The following is a 17,585-nucleotide window of genomic DNA, read 5'->3' as shown; positions in this document are numbered from 1 at the left end:
ACCAGATACACTGTTTATGGTTTTTAATCTTTTTTTTTTTTTTTACATATCAGAATTACACTACATGGCCAAAAGTATGTGGACGCCTGACCATCACGTCCTTATGTGCTTGTTGAACATCCCATTCCAGGTCAGCGCAAAGATAACACTGTCTCTTTAGCCCTGCAAACACAGTCCTGGACACAATAAATGTCCAATGAGGAGGTTTTCATTAACACATGGATCTTGAGAAATGATTAAAAGGCCCCAGTAAGTCTGAAAGATAAATTCCATACAATACTGATAATATCAAAAAGTAAGAATAACTACAATGAAAAACAATAATTGTTCGTCAAAGTTAACGATTTCGCATCCATTCTAGTTAAACAATTTATTTCATAAATGTCTCTGATGATTACAGTTTAATAGCTGATCCTTTACAAACCACAAACCCGGGGTAAAGAGGCTGAGTGAACGTGGTGTGAACTCTGTGGAGGAGCTTCATCGTGTCCGAGACGCTGTAGAAGGACAGAGTTCCTGCCCTGTGATCCACATACACTCCTATTCTAGAGGAGCTGGGCATTACTGGGATTTTAATTTCTTTTTTAATGTGTCTGAACGAGTAGCAGGAGGGATAGCAAAACAATCTCCAGGACTGGTCGTTTCGGCCAAACAAACATTCAGTACCTTTTCCTTTCCTGCTGATGTTTTTATACGACACTGCTATAGAAACGCCATGATGTCCGCTCCATTCGAGCTCCCAGTAACAGCGTCCACACACACTCTCTGTACACAACACCTGGAGATAATAGTCAAATCTGTCTGGATGAACAGAATAGGATTGTGGTGTTTCACTGCAGGTCACCACTGTGTTCCTCTCAGACAGACAGAGGTGTTTATTTACCGTGTCCGGGTCCAGTGTGAACTGGCAGGAATCTGATGGAGATGAAACACAACGGGCCTCGTTTATCAAACTGGATACAAACTAATTTATTTCTAAATCATTTGCAGGATCATTCACACAGGAAAGGTGGTGGTCATGAATGTCCAGTTGTTTCAGAGATAAAATTCGTTTGTTCTGTTTCGCACTGAGTTTAGTGTAAATTTAGGTATAAGGAGACTCGGATCAAATCGCGTATTTCCATTACACACGCCAATTTAATGATCATTTTGTGGAAAACCAGTCATTTCTTGTTAAAGTTCCAAAATAAGCCATAAATTAAGAGAAAAAGACTAGCCGTTCAATTAGGACAAAAGTATTGGCATGCTATAAAAGGAGGAAGTCATGCTTAGGGGGCGCTCTTTCGCCGTTTAGTTGTCATTTTATCGGTTTCAGTTCTCTGTGAGATTCACCTTTTATGGAGTTTTGTTGGTGTCATTAAAAGTAAATGACCTTTGCTGTGACTGTGCAGGGGATTTACTGATTGATTGGCATCTGGTGGGAATATTTCGAGCTTTTTAGCCAAACGATTATTTAGATGCAACTCTACTAAAAGATAAAAGACACCCAATCTTATCATTTAAAACCATGTAAACCTTAAATTAAATAAATACGCATACGGGCCCTAGAATCCCATTGTTCCTGTGCACTTAATAACATGTACAGAGAATGTGTTTGTGGTGTGTTGAAGAAAGAAACTTACACTGTAGGAACTCTTCTCTGCTTTTGGGTTCAGGAAGAGGAATAATCTGGATTTCTTTTACTGCAAGAAGAAAAAAGTAAACTAAATTACAGTATAGTAATGGTCATTATTTCAGTATGCTTTATATTAAATGTAACACCCTTTAAAGGACTTTCAGCTTTTTCTTCTGGGAGAACATTCACAGTTTCTACATAGAACCCTGTTTACCTTAGAGAAAAACACTCCACATAGAAATCCTTTAGAAAGTCGAACTATGACCCATCCAAAGGACCTTTGAAGAACCTTTTGTCTTAAGAATATATACTTTTCAAAAGCCATTGATCAAACCAAGAAGTCAGATCAACCTCAGTAGTCCATTATCCCCCAAGTCAGAAATATTACTTATCCTAGTGCATGGAGCTCTCAAAATTCTCTCCAGAACTTTCCAGTGATTTACCTGCATTTGATACCATTCTGAACTCCTGACAGCAGAACTTTTCCACTTTGTCCCTCAGTTGAGACACAAACGCTGTTACATCCTCAAGAGAGAGGAAAGGACTGAGCTCGATGGAGTGTACGTCTGCAGATCCAGGAATGTCCAAAAGAGAGGGGAAACTCTACAATGAAAATCAAAGAAATTATATACAATATTCTATATAATAATATAAGGTATCAATTGTGTGTGTGTGTATATATATATATATATATATATATATATATATATATATATATATATATATATATATATATATATATATATATATATATATATATATATATATAGTTCCAGTACTTTGTGGCTCATCTCTGTAATTCCACTCTGGCTTTCTGATTCTTACTGCTGATGAGTGGTTTGCATCTTGTGGTATGGCCTCTATATTTCTGCTCTCTAAGTCTTCTTCCAAAGGTAGATTGTGATACCTTCACCCCTGCCCTGTGGAGGTTGTTGCTGATGTCACTGACTGTTATTTTGGGGTTTTTCTTTACAGCTCTCACAATCTTTCTGTCATCAACTGCTGTTTTTTTCATTGGCTGGCCTGTTTGATGTCTGCTTGTTGGTGGATTCTTTCTTTTTCAGGACAGTCTAAATATTGGTAATGGCTATGCCCCGTTCTTGTCAATGGCTCTGACAGGTTTTCCCTCTTTTCTTCAAAATGACTTGCTTTTCTCCCATAGACAGCTCTCTGTCCTTCCTCATTGTTTATCCTTTTTAACAACAAATGCAGTCTTCACAGGTGCATCCAAGGGCTCAAACCAAGAGTAGACATTCAGTGCCACTAACAGGGCGCAAAAATTGGCAAAAGAAACACCTGTTCTAATATTTTTGATCACTTGAAAAATGGGTGGGTTCAAATAAAAAGGTGCCATGGTCTAAGTTTTTTTAACACATCTAGATGAAAATATGAGGGAACGAAAGCTGAAATTCTGCTCTGACGTCTCATATTCATCTCGTGATCTCAAACCCAAATGAGTTCAGTGTATAGCAAAAACAGAAACTATTGGCCTTGCTGTTCCAATACTTTTGGATATACTGTGCGGGTATGTGTAAGTGCAGTGTAGACAATGTGTATGGAATATTATGAATAATACAACATGGAGTGGAGTTACTGTTCCCACCCCAAGAGTTTTAGTTTAACAGTCTGCTCTGAACTGTTTTATTCCTCTTACACAACCGCAATCTTCCAACCATTACAAGATTTTATCTATTAAAAATAACAGATCATGTTTCTCTTGAAGGTAATAAGACAGAAAAGACTCTTGTTGAGGAACACGTACAGACTGTACCAAAGTGCTGACACTGGAGACTCAAATGAACAATGATGTAGCATAATGATCAGGTTCCTATACACCTGTGATATGCAGCTACGCTATTGTCAGAGCTGCTTTTATAGAAAACACCATCCGACCAATCGGACTGCAGAATCCGTAATGTTACCTGGAGGAAATGGATGGGATCCGTGTGTGAAAGCTCCTCCAGCTCAGAGTCTCTCCTCTTCATCTCTGCAATCTCCTGCTCCAGCTGCTTCATGACTTCTTCAGCTCGGCTCACTGCAGCTTTCTCCTGAGCTCTGATCAGCTCTGTCACCTCACAACGTCTTCTCTCGATGGATCTGATCAGCTCCGTAAAGATCCTCTCACTTTCCTGAACTGCTTTTTGTGCAGAGCGCTGTTAGGAGACGCAAAGACAAAGAGAGGAAGGAAAGCTAAAGCAGGCCTCCCTGTAAGAATTAACTCTGTAAACAGCTACATATTAATCATTATTATTATAATTGACTAAAGAAATATATTTACTTCTCAGTTTGAATAAGAATTATGTCGAAACAGCAATTTCTGACTGTTTTCAGAAAATGATTGGCTGGTAGATTGATGTGATTGATGGAGAATCCTGACTGATCCTAAAGCAGGGTTGTTCTTCCAATAAAATCTAAACTCACCTCATAAAACTCCACAGCTTCTGATAGCTCCTGATGCTCCTTCTCTCTATCCAAGATTCTCTGCTGACATTTTCTCTGTGTCTTCAACAGCTGCTTCTAGATAAAGACAAAACTCAGAACTCAGCCAATTCCAGTGTGGTATATGTTAAACATCTAGGAGACAGGATGGAACAGTCCTCCCTATGACCACAAGAGGGCAACCTTTCCAGAGTTCTGAACTGCCTGTACAGCAATTTGTCCTCCATTTTGTTTCTCGGCTTAAACTGCCTGTTAGATAGCACTCTTTGTGAAGTCTTGCTACTGTTTACTGCATGGCTGAACCTTGAATGTCTAACTTTTTGGTTGGTTGGTTTTAATTATTATTATTATTTTATTTATTTTTTTTTACCTTTTTCTCAGCGCTTGCTTCTGCAGCTGATACTGTATCATGTCCTTTATGTGTATCTAACATACACAACATGCAGATACACTGCTGATCAGTGCGACAGTAAACCTCCAGCAGTTTGTCATGCTGAGAGCAGATCTGCTCCTGGAGTCAGCTGGAGGCTTCCACCAGCTTGTGCTTCTTAAAGGCAGGAGATTCATAGTGAGGCTGGAGGTGAGTTTCACAGAAAGAGGCCAGACACACCAGACAGGACTTGATGGCTTTGGATTTTTTCCCAGTGCAGATATCACACTCTTCAGTTACAGTGGAACAGTGAGCAGGACGTCTAGCTTGGTGTTCTATCATTAGTTTCTCCATTACTTCAGCCAGAACAGCGTTTTTACTCACAACAGGTCTTGGAGTGAAGGTTTCTTTACACTGAGGACAGCTATAGACTCCCTTCTGATCCTCCTGATCCCAGCAGCCATTAATACACACCATACAGAAAGTGTGTCCACAGAGAATAGTCACTGGATCCTTGAGTAGATCCAGACAGATTGGACAGCCGAACTGATCCTGAAGTCCTAAAATATTCGTCTCCGCCATTTCACTTTGCTCAGTTCAAAAAGAAAAGACGTGTGACATAAAATCTGGGTTGTAATGTCAACCAAAAGGGTAAAAAGAAGAAAGAAAGAAAAAAACTCCAAATTTTCAGACAGCTAACTCAGTTACACACACACACAAGGACGGAGGAGTTTTAGTTTCACTTCTGCTGAAGTGAAAAGGAGTGGTTAAGAGAGAGAGGGAGGGCGAGAGGAAATGGGAGGGTGTGTGTCCCAACAAAGGACAGGGAAGTTACCACAAATATCCACTGTGTGTGTGCTCTGCCTGTAAGACTGCATACTGCTCGAATACAGTCTACTGTAGCTCACACATTTATTCCATTTACTAATGAGCTGGATAAGTCACATTACCTTGAAAGAGAATAAATGGTACTTTCACAAAGTCTACTGTATAAACTAGGCTGCGATCCTTATGTGATTTCCCTTAACTGCTGACTACAAGTAACCTGGTAGAACCCTTCCCAATTCGTTTTTACTTCCTGATAAAATTGTGTTTCTGCAAAAACTAGCGATACACGCTACCGAGATAAACATCCCAGCTGTCCGATAACGTCACTAGCAGCATGACAGGAAGGAGCCGCTGCATTGCTGCTTGTTGATGTGTTAAATGTAATGAAGTTTATTAGTTCGGTGTATTAGACTATTAGTCTATTAAATGTCAGTTAAAATGTTTCCTACGCAGATTCCTACAAAACTTTGCTGATGTTTTTGTTTCTAAAGATGATATAGCTCTAAAATGTATGGAGTTTATTGTAAATCTCCAAGGAAAGTTAATAAAGTCTACAAAACAACAGGAAAAGTAAAAACAGGAAAAAATGATGAGGGAGTTGCGGCAATAGATTTTAATCACAAATTTCAAAAACGTACCTGGGATAACAACATCCAGGATAAAACAGTGTAGTGACGCCTCAGTCTGAGACTCCTGGTCTTCATTGTCAACATGCAGGTCAGAATAAATAACGTACACTGAACAGTTTTAGAGCAGAGATCGTCAGCTGAACTCCTGATAAAATATACTCATGGTCATTTTAAACCTTTAAACCTTAGTGTTTACCCTGTACACTCACCTGATACAAGTGAATTCAGGTACGGATGTTGCGTGAGGAGGTCTGGGGTGCAGTCGGTGTTCCAGTTCATCCCAGAGGTGTTCAGTGGAGTTGAGGTCAGGGCTCTGTGCAGCACACTCGAATTCTTCTCCTCCAACCGTAACACATCATGCCTCCATGGAGCTCGCCTTGTGCACAGGGGCGTTTTCATGCTGGAACAGGTTTGGGTCTCTTGGTTCCAGTGAAGGGAAATTGTCATGTGATAGTATATAAAGACATTCTATACAGTTGTGTTCGTCCAACTTTTTAGAAACAGTTTGGAGGAGAACCAGATATGGGTGTGATGGTCAGGTGTCCACATACTGGACTTCTGGCCATACTGCTTCATTTTTGTTCTGGTTTCGTAAATATAATGTGGAAATATCTGTACATCTAATAAACATGCATTATCACTGCATATGATGATATGAAGTTAATCTAGGTAGAGTTTCACTTCTACGCTCTGAACAGTTAGAACTTTCATTCATTTTGGATTTTAACCAACACCAGAGCAGCTCTACTGCAGTAAACTACAGACTGAAATATCACCCATGTGCTGCTTAGATTATGGACATACACTATAAAATCTAGCATGAATATTGTATTTTCTGTGTCTCTAGCCTAAAACCATAACCCTGCCATGAAAAACAATGTTATTTTGTTTTAAATACTGTAGCTGTTCTGCGTGATTCGAGTGTTCTAGTGTTCAGTGTAAAGGCCACTTTGATTCCAATGACAGTTTACATGCACTGAATGAAGATGAAGGCTAATGAAATTTTAATTATAACAACACTCACTTTTAATTATGGTTTTAAATCATGACCATTTTAATTATTATGAAATCTTCTTTCGATCTGGTTTATTTGCATAGAACTACAGTCTGCATCTCATCTATAATGTTGGATTGTGACCCCATAACTGAGAGCTCGTACCATAAGGGGTTAATAATGATCTGAATAAATTAATAAGGGGATTTTGAAGAGGAAAAAGAAGACTCTGCAGGTTTGAATCCATCCAAGATGAGAAACACTGATAAGAACTACATCAGGAAACGCCCTGTAACATACAGAAAGCACAAGGGAAAAATCCAGTGTATATTTCTGAGAGATACTGTGCAATGCAAAGCGGATTAAAAATACATTTCATACTCGAATGTTATTTTATTCACGCAGGATTTAACAGACATAATTCAGACTAATGAATAAATAATGCATTGGTGTTTGTAAGTGGAATCATCTTTTTGTAGCTGATAATACACACATCTACTGCAGAACTGTGTATTTTAGTTCATTTGCATTTTCGTTTTTGGAACTTTATGGAAAGCAGCACAGAAAAAAGTGGGATGAGAAGAACAAAGAAATATTTGTAAAAGTGAAGCTCATTCTGAGGTAAAGGGAAGGCGGGACACAGCAGACGCCAGATACAGACGCACTGCAGACGCCAGACAGAGACACACTGCAGACGCCAGACAGAGACACACAGACCACAGCACCTTCACACCAGTCACTAACAGGCAAGAAATAACTTCTATTAACTCTACAAATTCAAAATTTCAGTTTAGTATTTCAATTCTTCTTTTTGAAACGTTTCTTGTCTTCTAAAAGAAACTTATTAAATGTAATGTTTTCTTTCTTTTTTTTCTTTTTTGCTTTGTTCTGTTTTGTTGTTTTGAGAAAGTGTTATTAGGATCCACTTTATCCTGAATGGAACAACAATAAATTTATATTTTTCTCTCTGGACTAGTTTATCAATTTTTTTAAATCAATTTGTTTAACTTATTTGAAAATAAATCAAATAATCTGAATTTTTTATATATTTTTTTAAATTAGAAATATGTCTAGTGTACTGACAGAGCTCACTCAGAGAGCACTCAGAAGAAAAAGTATTTAGATGACCATTCCAGTACATTCTATTTGAAAACCCATGTTTTTCTTTTCTTTTCTTGTACCTTGCTTTCAGCTTGCTTTGGATAACGTAATACTTCCTGTGAATAACTGCACTGTACTTACTTGTACCTTAAATATTTTTTACCTGTCATAATCATAGTTAAAAATAGCCTGTTCAGTGAGACTGATACGTGAACGTTGACTGCAGCTGACTCATTTGCATCCTCATAAACATGTGATAGTCTTTTAAGCAAGGTTTGTTGTCAGGACTACGTTACCCATCAGCCCCTACACCTCACGAGATCACACACACCTGCGTCACATGTCTAATGAGCATGGGTATTTAAGTTCTGTCTCTCGTAGCACTCCGTCTTGTATTTATTGCGCTGTTTACTTAGTTGTTATTCATGTAACTTGTTAGTGTTTTGTAACATAAAAGACACACAGTTAAGCAGTATTGGATTTACTAACAAGCTACAAAAAGGTCAAGTGTGTCAGCATTAGTAATCTAATATACGATGAAGAAATCCACTGTCACGTACTGAACTCTTGTGCTATCAGAGCTTCAGAATAGGAACATGGACTCATCCACTGAATTACTGCTTTTGAATAATTTGTACCAAATCATAACATTAATCACGAGCAGTGATAAAAGCGTCCGTCTTTTATTGTGAAATTGTTGAGTATAAACTTATTTAATTTAAATCCAGTTATTGCCATTACACACATCTGAAACTGCACATACAGTGCACATGCTGTTAGATCTTGTTCTAGGAATTGTACTAATATGTAATGTCTGGATTTTTCCCTCCTTGTTGTTCTCCGCAGTTATGGGTTCAGCGGTGAACTTCATTCTGCTTTTCTCGGGTCAGTTTAAGCTTTTGTTAAAATCTGTAAAACGGATGTTTCATTACATACTCAGCTCATGAGCAATTTCTATCCCAGCAGGACTGTGGGCTCTCGCTTTGTGTGCATCTCGTCAGTTTTATGTGGTGAACACACCAATGACGTGGACCAATGCTCAGAAATACTGCAGAGCGAATTACACTGACCTGGCCACCATTGTGAATGATGCAGAAATGGATGTTGTGAAGGAAGCTCTTAACGGGAGCAAAGAACATTTCTGGATAGGACTGAGGCGGAGTAATAGCAATGTACGCATTTTAATTATTGAATTATTTTAATTAGAATTATTCAAACACTGAGGATATTTGTTTTCATTTTTCCCTTTAAATAACTTTAACCACTTTTAACAGATCAGCCAACACTGTACTTCACAAAGCAATAGCAGATGTGTGTCTGTAAGATACTGTTTTCATTTAGCAAATGTGTCTAAATTCTATTCAAATAAAACAGAGGAACATGTTTCTATTTTGGTTTTATAACTTAAACCACTCTACCTAACATTTCAAAACTGTAACTAGTGCTTATACTAAACATGGAATTTTTACTCCACCTTTCAAGAACTTCATGAGTTTCAGATTGAGATTCTTGTGATAAAAAAATAAATAAATGTGCTTCTTACAGATTACAAAATTAAAACATTATTAGCTGAATAACTGTTAGCTGCTGAATCCATTTTAAACCATTTCAATAAAACCGCGTTTTTATTTATTTAAAACTGTTTTATTATCTGAATTATGACTAATGGTATGACTTATTTACTTTTTCCCCTAGACCTCGATTGTTTTTAACAATATGTTCTGGGTCTGGTCAGATAATTCTCAAGTCTCATACGGCTACTGGAATGATAACGAGCCAAACAACGACGGGATTGATAACTGTGTGGAAATTTGGGAAGCAAGTGCAAATAATAAATGGAATGATGCAGGTTGCAATAACAGTGTCCGTTTCGTCTGCTATAAAAGTGAGTAACGTAACAGAACATTTGAACAGATTTAATGTACAGCTTTAATTAATTCTCTTTAACAGCTTGTAGTTGGAGCTGCTGGAACTGAGATGTAAATTAGCTTTCTGTTTTTTTTTATGCATCCAAAACTGGTCTCGAGATCAGACAGGCAGCTAGCACAGATTTTTGCAAAAGCTGTTAAAAACATTTTTTTATACTAATTTTTATGGTTATTTAATTAAATCTTTCCTTTCAAACTATTTTAGTGACTGTTATTCTGAGCAATTTACAGCTTTAGTTTCCATCCAATTTATATTCTTCTTCCTCTTCTTCTTCTTCTTCTTCTTATTATTATTATTGTTGTTGTTGTTGTTATTTTTATTATTCTTATTGTTATTGTTGTTGTTATCGCTGCAGAACGAACTCCTCTCACCGTGATCACTGAGAAGAAGACCTGGCGAGAAGCCCTGAGGTACTGCAGACAGCATCATGTGGACCTGGTTTCTGTTGACTCGCAGGAAATGCAGGACTGGGTGGGAGTAGTCACTAAAAATGTCTCCAGTGATATGTGGATTGGCCTGCGTCACACCTGCGCTCTGGGCTTCTGGTACTCGGTGAAGGGAGAGATGATCTGCTACCAAAACTGGGCTCCAGGTAACGGAACCGGAGTGGAAGATTGTGGTGATGTCGAGAGAACCGGAGCGGTTCTGTCCGAGAGTAAGAAGTGGGTCAGCCTGCCACAGACTCACGAACTCTACTTCATCTGTATCACCTTCCAGTGAAGGTCAGAAATCTATACACTTGTCACTACTTAATTATTCACAGAGAAATGAAACTGATTCATGTTCTTCTTATTTATAGGCTACTAGAAGTGGCCGCATGAACTTCAGCTGGATCCTCGTAGTTCAGGACCAGACATTTCTTTCTCAGCATCATTTCACTTAATTTTTTGGACATGCAAGTACAACGATTTATTTAGGAATTTCACAATAATGTTGAGTTTCTTTATGATGTTGGTCAAACTTTTACTTTCAAAATAGCTCTCAGTAGCTTTACTGTTAGCTTCTGTTTAAAAGCTAGAATATGTGAGACTTTCCTTTTGTTCACATGGGATGTGTTTTATTATCAGTAATACGTTGTTTAGCTGTTTAGCGTATCATTAATATTTTTGATTTGCAGTGTTGAGATTTAGTTAGCTACATGTAGCAATGCTACCAGCTTAAGCACATTTTTAACAGAATGGTGGTAGATGAGCTAATTTCCAAATAATGTCGCTTTTCCTGTAACAAGCTATTCTTTCACGAAGTCCCCGTGTAGCGTGACGAATCTAGCTAGTTACATATTTCCAGAAATGAACCGAACCAAGAGTCGTTTAGTGAGCCCTCTTTGTATCTGTTTCTATTTGACGATGTTTTAGTAAAGTAACACTAACTGCTTTTTAAAATGGTTTACAAACAGAAAAGCTAAATCTATTCCGGCATTACCTGTAAAAAGCAGGTACGTTTTATTTCGTTCAATAAAAGAGCCGTGCAATAAAATGAAAATATCCCAGGTGATTTTCCTCACTTTGACAATCTCCTTCAGTGTAGCTAGCTACTTTTTCTTAGAAGCTTGTAGGGTAGCTAGCTACTTTATCAACACAGTAGTGATTGATCATTGAAATCATGAGTGCCTTGTAGCTTGACCAGTTACAGTCACAATGTATCTTCTCCAACATTGTTGATTTGTACGTTGCTGTTCTTTCCTAAGCTTTTTCAAATAAATAAAGTAACCAGATACACTGTTTATGGTTTTTAATCTTTTTTTTTTTTTTACATATCAGAATTACACTACATGGCCAAAAGTATGTGGACGCCTGACCATCACGTCCTTATGTGCTTGTTGAACATCCCATTCCAGGTCAGCGCAAAGATAACACTGTCTCTTTAGCCCTGCAAACACAGTCCTGGACATAATAAATGTCCAATGAGGAGGTTTTCATTAACACATGGATCTTGAGAAATGATTAAAAGGCCCCAGTAAGTCTGAAAGATAAATTCCATACAATACTGATAATATCAAAAAGTAAGAATAACTACAATGAAAAACAATAATTGTTCGTCAAAGTTAACGATTTCGCATCCATTCTAGATAAACAATTTATTTCGTAAATGTCTCTGATGATTACAGTTTAATAGCTGATCCTTTACAAACCACAAACCCGGGGTAAAGAGGCTGAGTGAACGTGGTGTGAACTCTGTGGAGGAGCTTCATCGTGTCCGAGACGCTGTAGAAGGACAGAGTTCCTGCCCTGTGATCCACATACACTCCTATTCTAGAGGAGCTGGGCATTACTGGGATTTTAATTTCTTTTTTAATGTGTCTGAACGAGTAGCAGGAGGGATAGCAAAACAATCTCCAGGACTGGTCATTTCGGCCAAACAAACATTCAGTACCTTTTCCTTTCCTGCTGATGTTTTTATACGACACTGCTATAGAAACGCCATGATGTCCGCTCCATTCGAGCTCCCAGTAACAGCGTCCACACACACTCTCTGTACACAACACCTGGAGATAATAGTCAAATCTGTCTGGATGAACAGAATAGGATTGTGGTGTTTCACTGCAGGTCACCACTGTGTTCCTCTCAGACAGACAGAGGTGTTTATTTACCGTGTCCGGGTCCAGTGTGAACTGGCAGGAATCTGATGGAGATGAAACACAACGGGCCTCATTTATCAAACTGGATACAAACTAATTTATTTCTAAATCATTTGCAGGATCATTCACACAGGAAAGCTGGTAGTCATGAATGTCCAGTTGTTTCAGAAATAAAATTCGTTTGTTCTGTTTCGCACCTGAGTTTAGTGTAAATTTAGTTATAAGGAGACTCGGATCAAATCGCTTATTTCCATTACACACGCCAATTTAATGATCATTTTGTGGAAAACCAGTCATTTCTTGTTAAAGTTCCAAAATAAGCCATAAATTAAGAGAAAAAGACTAGCCGTTCAATTAGGACAAAAGTATTGGCATGCTATAAAAGGAGGAAGTCATGCTTAGGGGGCGCTCTTTCGCCGTTTAGTTGTCATTTTATCAGTTTCAGTTCTCTGTGAGATTCACCTTTTATGGAGTTTTGTTGGTATCATTAAAAGTAAATGACCTTTGCTGTGACCGTGCAGGGGATTTACTGATTGATTGGCATCTGGTGGGAATATTTCGAGCTTTTTAGCCAAACGATTATTTAGATGCAACTCTACTAAAAGATAAAAGACACCCAATCTTATCATTTAAAACCATGTAAACCTTAAATTAAATAAATACGCATACGGGCCCTAGAATCCCATTGTTCCTGTGCACTTAATAACATGTACAGAGAATGTGTTTGTGGTGTGTTGAAGAAAGAAACTTACACTGTAGGAACTCTTCTCTGCTTTTGGGTTCAGGAAGAGGAATAATCTGGATTTCTTTTACTGCAAGAAGAAAAAAGTAAGCTAAATTACAGTATAGTAATGGTCATTATTTCAGTATGCTTTATATTAAATTTAACACCCTTTAAAGGACTTTCAGCTTTTTCTTCTGGGAGAACATTCACAGTTTCTACATAGAACCCTGTTTACCTTAGAGAAAAACACTCCACATAGAAATCCTTTAGAAAGTCGAACCGTGACCCATCCAAAGGACCTTTGAAGAACCTTTTGTCTTAAGAATATATACTTTTCAAAAGCCATTGATCAAACCAAGAAGTCAGATCAACCTCAGTAGTCCATTATCCCCCAAGTCAGAAATATTACTTATCCTAGTGCATGGAGCTCTCAAAATTCTCTCCAGAACTTTCCAGTGATTTACCTGCATTTGATACCATTCTGAACTCCTGACAGCAGAACTTTTCCACTTTGTCCCTCAGTTGAGACACAAACGCTGTTACATCCTCAAGAGAGAGGAAAGGACTGAGCTCGATGGAGTGTACGTCTGCAGATCCAGGAATGTCCAAAAGAGAGCGGAAACTCTACAATGAAAATCAAAGAAATTATATACAATATTCTATATAATAATATATGGTATCAATTGTGTGTGTGTATATATATATATATATATATATATATATATATATATATATATATATATATATATATATATATATATATATATATATATATAGTTAGTTCCAGTACTTTTGTGGCTCATCTCTGTAATTCCACTCTGGCTTTCTGATTCTTACTGCTGATGAGTGGTTTGCATCTTGTGGTATGGCCTCTATATTTCTGCTCTCTAAGTCTTCTTCCAAAGGTAGATTGTGATACCTTCACCCCTGCCCTGTGGAGGTTGTTGCTTATGTCACTGACTGTTATTTTGGGGTTTTTCTTTACAGCTCTCACAATCTTTCTGTCATCAACTGCTGTTTTTTTCATTGGCTGGCCTGTTTGATGTCTGCTTGTTGGTGGATTCTTTCTTTTTCAGGACAGTCTAAATATTGGTAATGGCTATGCCCCGTTCTTGTCAATGGCTCTGACAGGTTTTCCCTCTTTTCTTCAAAATGACTTGCTTTTCTCCCATAGACAGCTCTCTGTCCTTCCTCATTGTTTATCCTTTTTAACAACAAATGCAGTCTTCACAGGTGCATCCAAGGGCTCAAACCAAGAGTAGACATTCAGTGCCACTAACAGGGCGCAAAAATTGGCAAAAGAAACACCTGTTCTAATATTTTTGATCACTTGAAAAATGGGTGGGTTCAAATAAAAAGGTGCCATGGTCTAAGTTTTTTTAACACATCTAGATGAAAATATGAGGGAACGAAAGCTGAAATTCTGCTCTGACGTCTCATATTCATCTCGTGATCTCAAACCCAAATGAGTTCAGTGTATAGCAAAAACAGAAACTATTGGCCTTGCTGTTCCAATACTTTTGGATATACTGTGCGGGTATGTGTAAGTGCAGTGTAGACAATGTGTATGGAATATTATGAATAATACAACATGGAGTGGAGTTACTGTTCCCACCCCAAGAGTTTTAGTTTAACAGTCTGCTCTGAACTGTTTTATTCCTCTTACACAACCGCAATCTTCCAACCATTACAATATTTTATCTATTAAAAATAACAGATCATGTTTCTCTTGAAGGTAATAAGACAGAAAAGACTCTTGTTGAGGAACACGTACAGACTGTACCAAAGTGCTGACACTGGAGACTCAAATGAACAATGATGTAGCATAATGATCAGGTTCCTATACACCTGTGATATGCAGCTACGCTATTGTCAGAGCTGCTTTTATAGAAAACACCATCCGACCAATCGGACTGCAGAATCCGTAATGTTACCTGGAGGAAATGGATGGGATCCGTGTGTGAAAGCTCCTCCAGCTCAGAGTCTCTCCTCTTCATCTCTGCAATCTCCTGCTCCAGCTGCTTCATGACTTCTTCAGCTCGGCTCACTGCAGCTTTCTCCTGAGCTCTGATCAGCGCTGTCACCTCACAACGTCTTCTCTCGATGGATCTGATCAGCTCCGTAAAGATCCTCTCACTTTCCTGAACTGCTTTTTGTGCAGAGCGCTGTTAGGAGACGCAAAGACAAAGAGAGGAAGGAAAGCTAAAGCAGGCCTCCCTGTAAGAATTAACTCTGTAAACAGCTACATATTAATCATTATTATTATAATTGACTAAAGAAATATATTTACTTCTCAGTTTGAATAAGAATTATGTCGAAACAGCAATTTCTGACTGTTTTCAGAAAATGATTGGCTGGTAGATTGATGTGATTGATGGAGAATCCTGACTGATCCTAAAGCAGGGTTGTTCTTCCAATAAAATCTAAACTCACCTCATAAAACTCCACAGCTTCTGATAGCTCCTGATGCTCCTTCTCTCTATCCAAGATTCTCTGCTGACATTTTCTCTGTGTCTTCAACAGCTGCTTCTAGATAAAGACAAAACTCAGAACTCAGCCAATTCCAGTGTGGTGGGTGTTAAACATCTAGGAGACAGGATGGAACAGTCCTCCCTATGACCACAAGAGGGCAACCTTTCCAGAGTTCTGAACTGCCTGTACAGCAATTTGTCCTCCATTTTGTTTCTCGGCTTAAACTGCCTGTTAGATAGCACTCTTTGTGAAGTCTTGCTACTGTTTAGTGCATGGCTGAACCTTGAATGTCTAACTTTTGGTTGGTTGGTTTTAATTATTATTATTATTTTATTATTTTTTTTCACCTTTTTCTCAGCGCTTGCTTCTGCAGCTGATACTGTATCATGTCCTTTATGTTTATCTAACATACACAACATGCAGATACACTGCTGATCAGTGCGACAGTAAACCTCCAGCAGTTTGTCATGCTGAGAGCAGATCTGCTCCTGGAGTCGTCTGGAGGCTTCCACCAGCTTGTGCTTCTTAAAGGCAGGAGATTCATAGTGAGGCTGGAGGTGAGTTTCACAGAAAGAGGCCAGACACACCAGACAGGACTTGATGGCTTTGGATTTTTTCCCAGTGCAGATATCACACTCTTCAGTTACAGTGGAACAGTGAGCAGGACGTCTAGCTTGGTGTTCTATCATTAGTTTCTCCATTACTTCAGCCAGAACAGCGTTTTTACTCACAACAGGTCTTGGAGTGAAGGTTTCTTTACACTGAGGACAGCTATAGACTCCCTTCTGATCCTCCTGATCCCAGCAGCCATTAATACACACCATACAGAAAGTGTGTCCACAGAGAATAGTCACTGGATCCTTGAGTAGATCCAGACAGATTGGACAGCCGAACTGATCCTGAAGTCCTAAAATATTCGTCTCCGCCATTTCACTTTGCTCAGTTCAAAAAGAAAAGACGTGTGACATAAAATCTGGGTTGTAATGTCAACCAAAAGGGTAAAAAGAAGAAAGAAAGAAAAAAACTCCAAATTTTCAGACAGCTAACTCAGTTACACACACACACAAGGACGGAGGAGTTTTAGTTTCACTTCTGCTGAAGTGAAAAGGAGTGGTTAAGAGAGAGAGGGAGGGCGAGAGGAAATGGGAGGGTGTGTGTCCCAACAAAGGACAGGGAAGTTACCACAAATATCCACTGTGTGTGTGCTCTGCCTGTAAGACTGCATACTGCTCGAATACAGTCTACTGTAGCTCACACATTTATTCTATTTACTAATGAGCTGGATAAGTCACATTACCTTGAAAGAGAATAAATGGTACTTTCACAAAGTCTACTGTATAAACTAGGCTGCGATCCTTATGTGATTTCCCTTAACTGCTGACTACAAGTAACCTGGTAGAACCCTTCCCAATTTGTTTTTACTTCCTGATAAAATTGTGTTTCTGCAAAAACTAGCGATACACGCTACCGAGATAAACATCCCAGCTGTCCGATAACGTCACTAGCAGCATGACAGGAAGGAGCCGCTGCATTGCTGCTTGTTGATGTGTTAAATGTAATGAAGTTTATTAGTTCGGTGTATTAGACTATTAGTCTATTAAATGTCAGTTAAAATGTTTCCTACGCAGATTCCTACAAAACTTTGCTGATGTTTTTGTTTCTAAAGATGATATAGCTCTAAAATGTATGGAGTTTATTGTAAATCTCCAAGGAAAGTTAATAAAGTCTACAAAACAACAGGAAAAGTAAAAACAGGAAAAAATGATGAGGGAGTTGCGGCAATAGATTTTAATCACAAATTTCAAAAACGTACCTGGGATAACAACATCCAGGATAAAACAGTGTAGTGACGCCTCAGTCTGAGACTCCTGGTCTTCATTGTCAACATGCAGGTCAGAATAAATAA

General features: G+C 38.4%; 2 protein-coding genes and 1 pseudogene across 5 annotated transcripts; 1 reads left to right on the top strand and 2 right to left on the bottom strand.

Moving 5' to 3' along the window:
- Positions 1-8: 8 nt before the first annotated feature.
- LOC128633057 (tripartite motif-containing protein 16-like) lies at positions 9-5,320 on the bottom strand (annotated as a pseudogene).
- Positions 5,321-6,095: 775 nt separating this feature from the next.
- On the top strand, positions 6,096-11,611 carry LOC108262009 (macrophage mannose receptor 1). Of its 4 annotated transcripts, none has more exons than XM_053681674.1 (6): positions 6,096-8,478; positions 8,823-8,861; positions 8,943-9,148; positions 9,672-9,861; positions 10,261-10,627; positions 10,705-11,611. In XM_053681674.1, the coding sequence occupies exons 2-5, from the start codon at positions 8,825-8,827 to the stop codon at positions 10,623-10,625; spliced, it is 798 nt and encodes a 265-aa protein (XP_053537649.1). In that variant the 5' UTR covers positions 6,096-8,478; positions 8,823-8,824; the 3' UTR covers positions 10,626-10,627; positions 10,705-11,611. The 4 variants fall into 4 exon arrangements, with proteins under 4 accessions (XP_053537649.1, XP_053537647.1, XP_053537648.1 ...); XM_053681672.1 differs by having other exon boundaries at positions 8,940-9,148; XM_053681673.1 differs by having other exon boundaries at positions 6,096-8,672.
- A 10-nt stretch (positions 11,612-11,621) lies between these two features.
- Positions 11,622-17,465, bottom strand: LOC108262218 (tripartite motif-containing protein 16). The gene is made up of 6 exons (XM_053681658.1): positions 16,027-17,465; positions 15,641-15,736; positions 15,142-15,372; positions 13,672-13,831; positions 13,236-13,295; positions 11,622-12,527 (listed from the first exon to the last, which is right to left on the bottom strand). Exons 1-6 carry the CDS (start codon positions 16,606-16,608, stop codon positions 12,007-12,009), a joined length of 1,650 nt encoding a protein of 549 aa, XP_053537633.1. The 5' UTR covers positions 16,609-17,465; the 3' UTR covers positions 11,622-12,006.
- Positions 17,466-17,585: the final 120 nt, after the last annotated feature.

Source organism: Ictalurus punctatus, chromosome 7, assembly GCF_001660625.3.
Source record: "Ictalurus punctatus breed USDA103 chromosome 7, Coco_2.0, whole genome shotgun sequence".
Taxonomy (NCBI): domain Eukaryota; kingdom Metazoa; phylum Chordata; class Actinopteri; order Siluriformes; family Ictaluridae; genus Ictalurus; species Ictalurus punctatus.
The sequence above is the reverse complement of the archived record's forward strand: the minus strand, read 5'-3'. Positions and strand labels throughout refer to the sequence as shown.

Bases quoted from the DNA above. Each gene is read 5' to 3' on its own strand.
- LOC108262218 (XM_053681658.1), bottom strand. From the start codon at position 16,608: ATGGCGGAGACGAATATTTTAGGACTTCAGGATCAGTTCGGCTGTCCA. The intron at 13,296-13,671 runs GTAAATCACTGG...TTCTTCTTGCAG, and splicing joins CAGAATGGTATCAAATGCAG to TAAAAGAAATCCAGATTATT. The intron at 12,528-13,235 runs GTAAGTTTCTTT...CATCTCCATCAG, and splicing joins CAGAGAAGAGTTCCTACAGT to ATTCCTGCCAGTTCACACTG.
- LOC108262009 (XM_053681672.1), top strand. From the start codon at position 8,825: ATGGGTTCAGCGGTGAACTTCATTCTGCTTTTCTCGG. The intron at 9,149-9,671 runs GTACGCATTTTA...TTTTTCCCCTAG, and splicing joins TGAGGCGGAGTAATAGCAAT to ACCTCGATTGTTTTTAACAA. The intron at 9,862-10,260 runs GTGAGTAACGTA...TTATCGCTGCAG, and splicing joins CCGTTTCGTCTGCTATAAAA to AACGAACTCCTCTCACCGTG.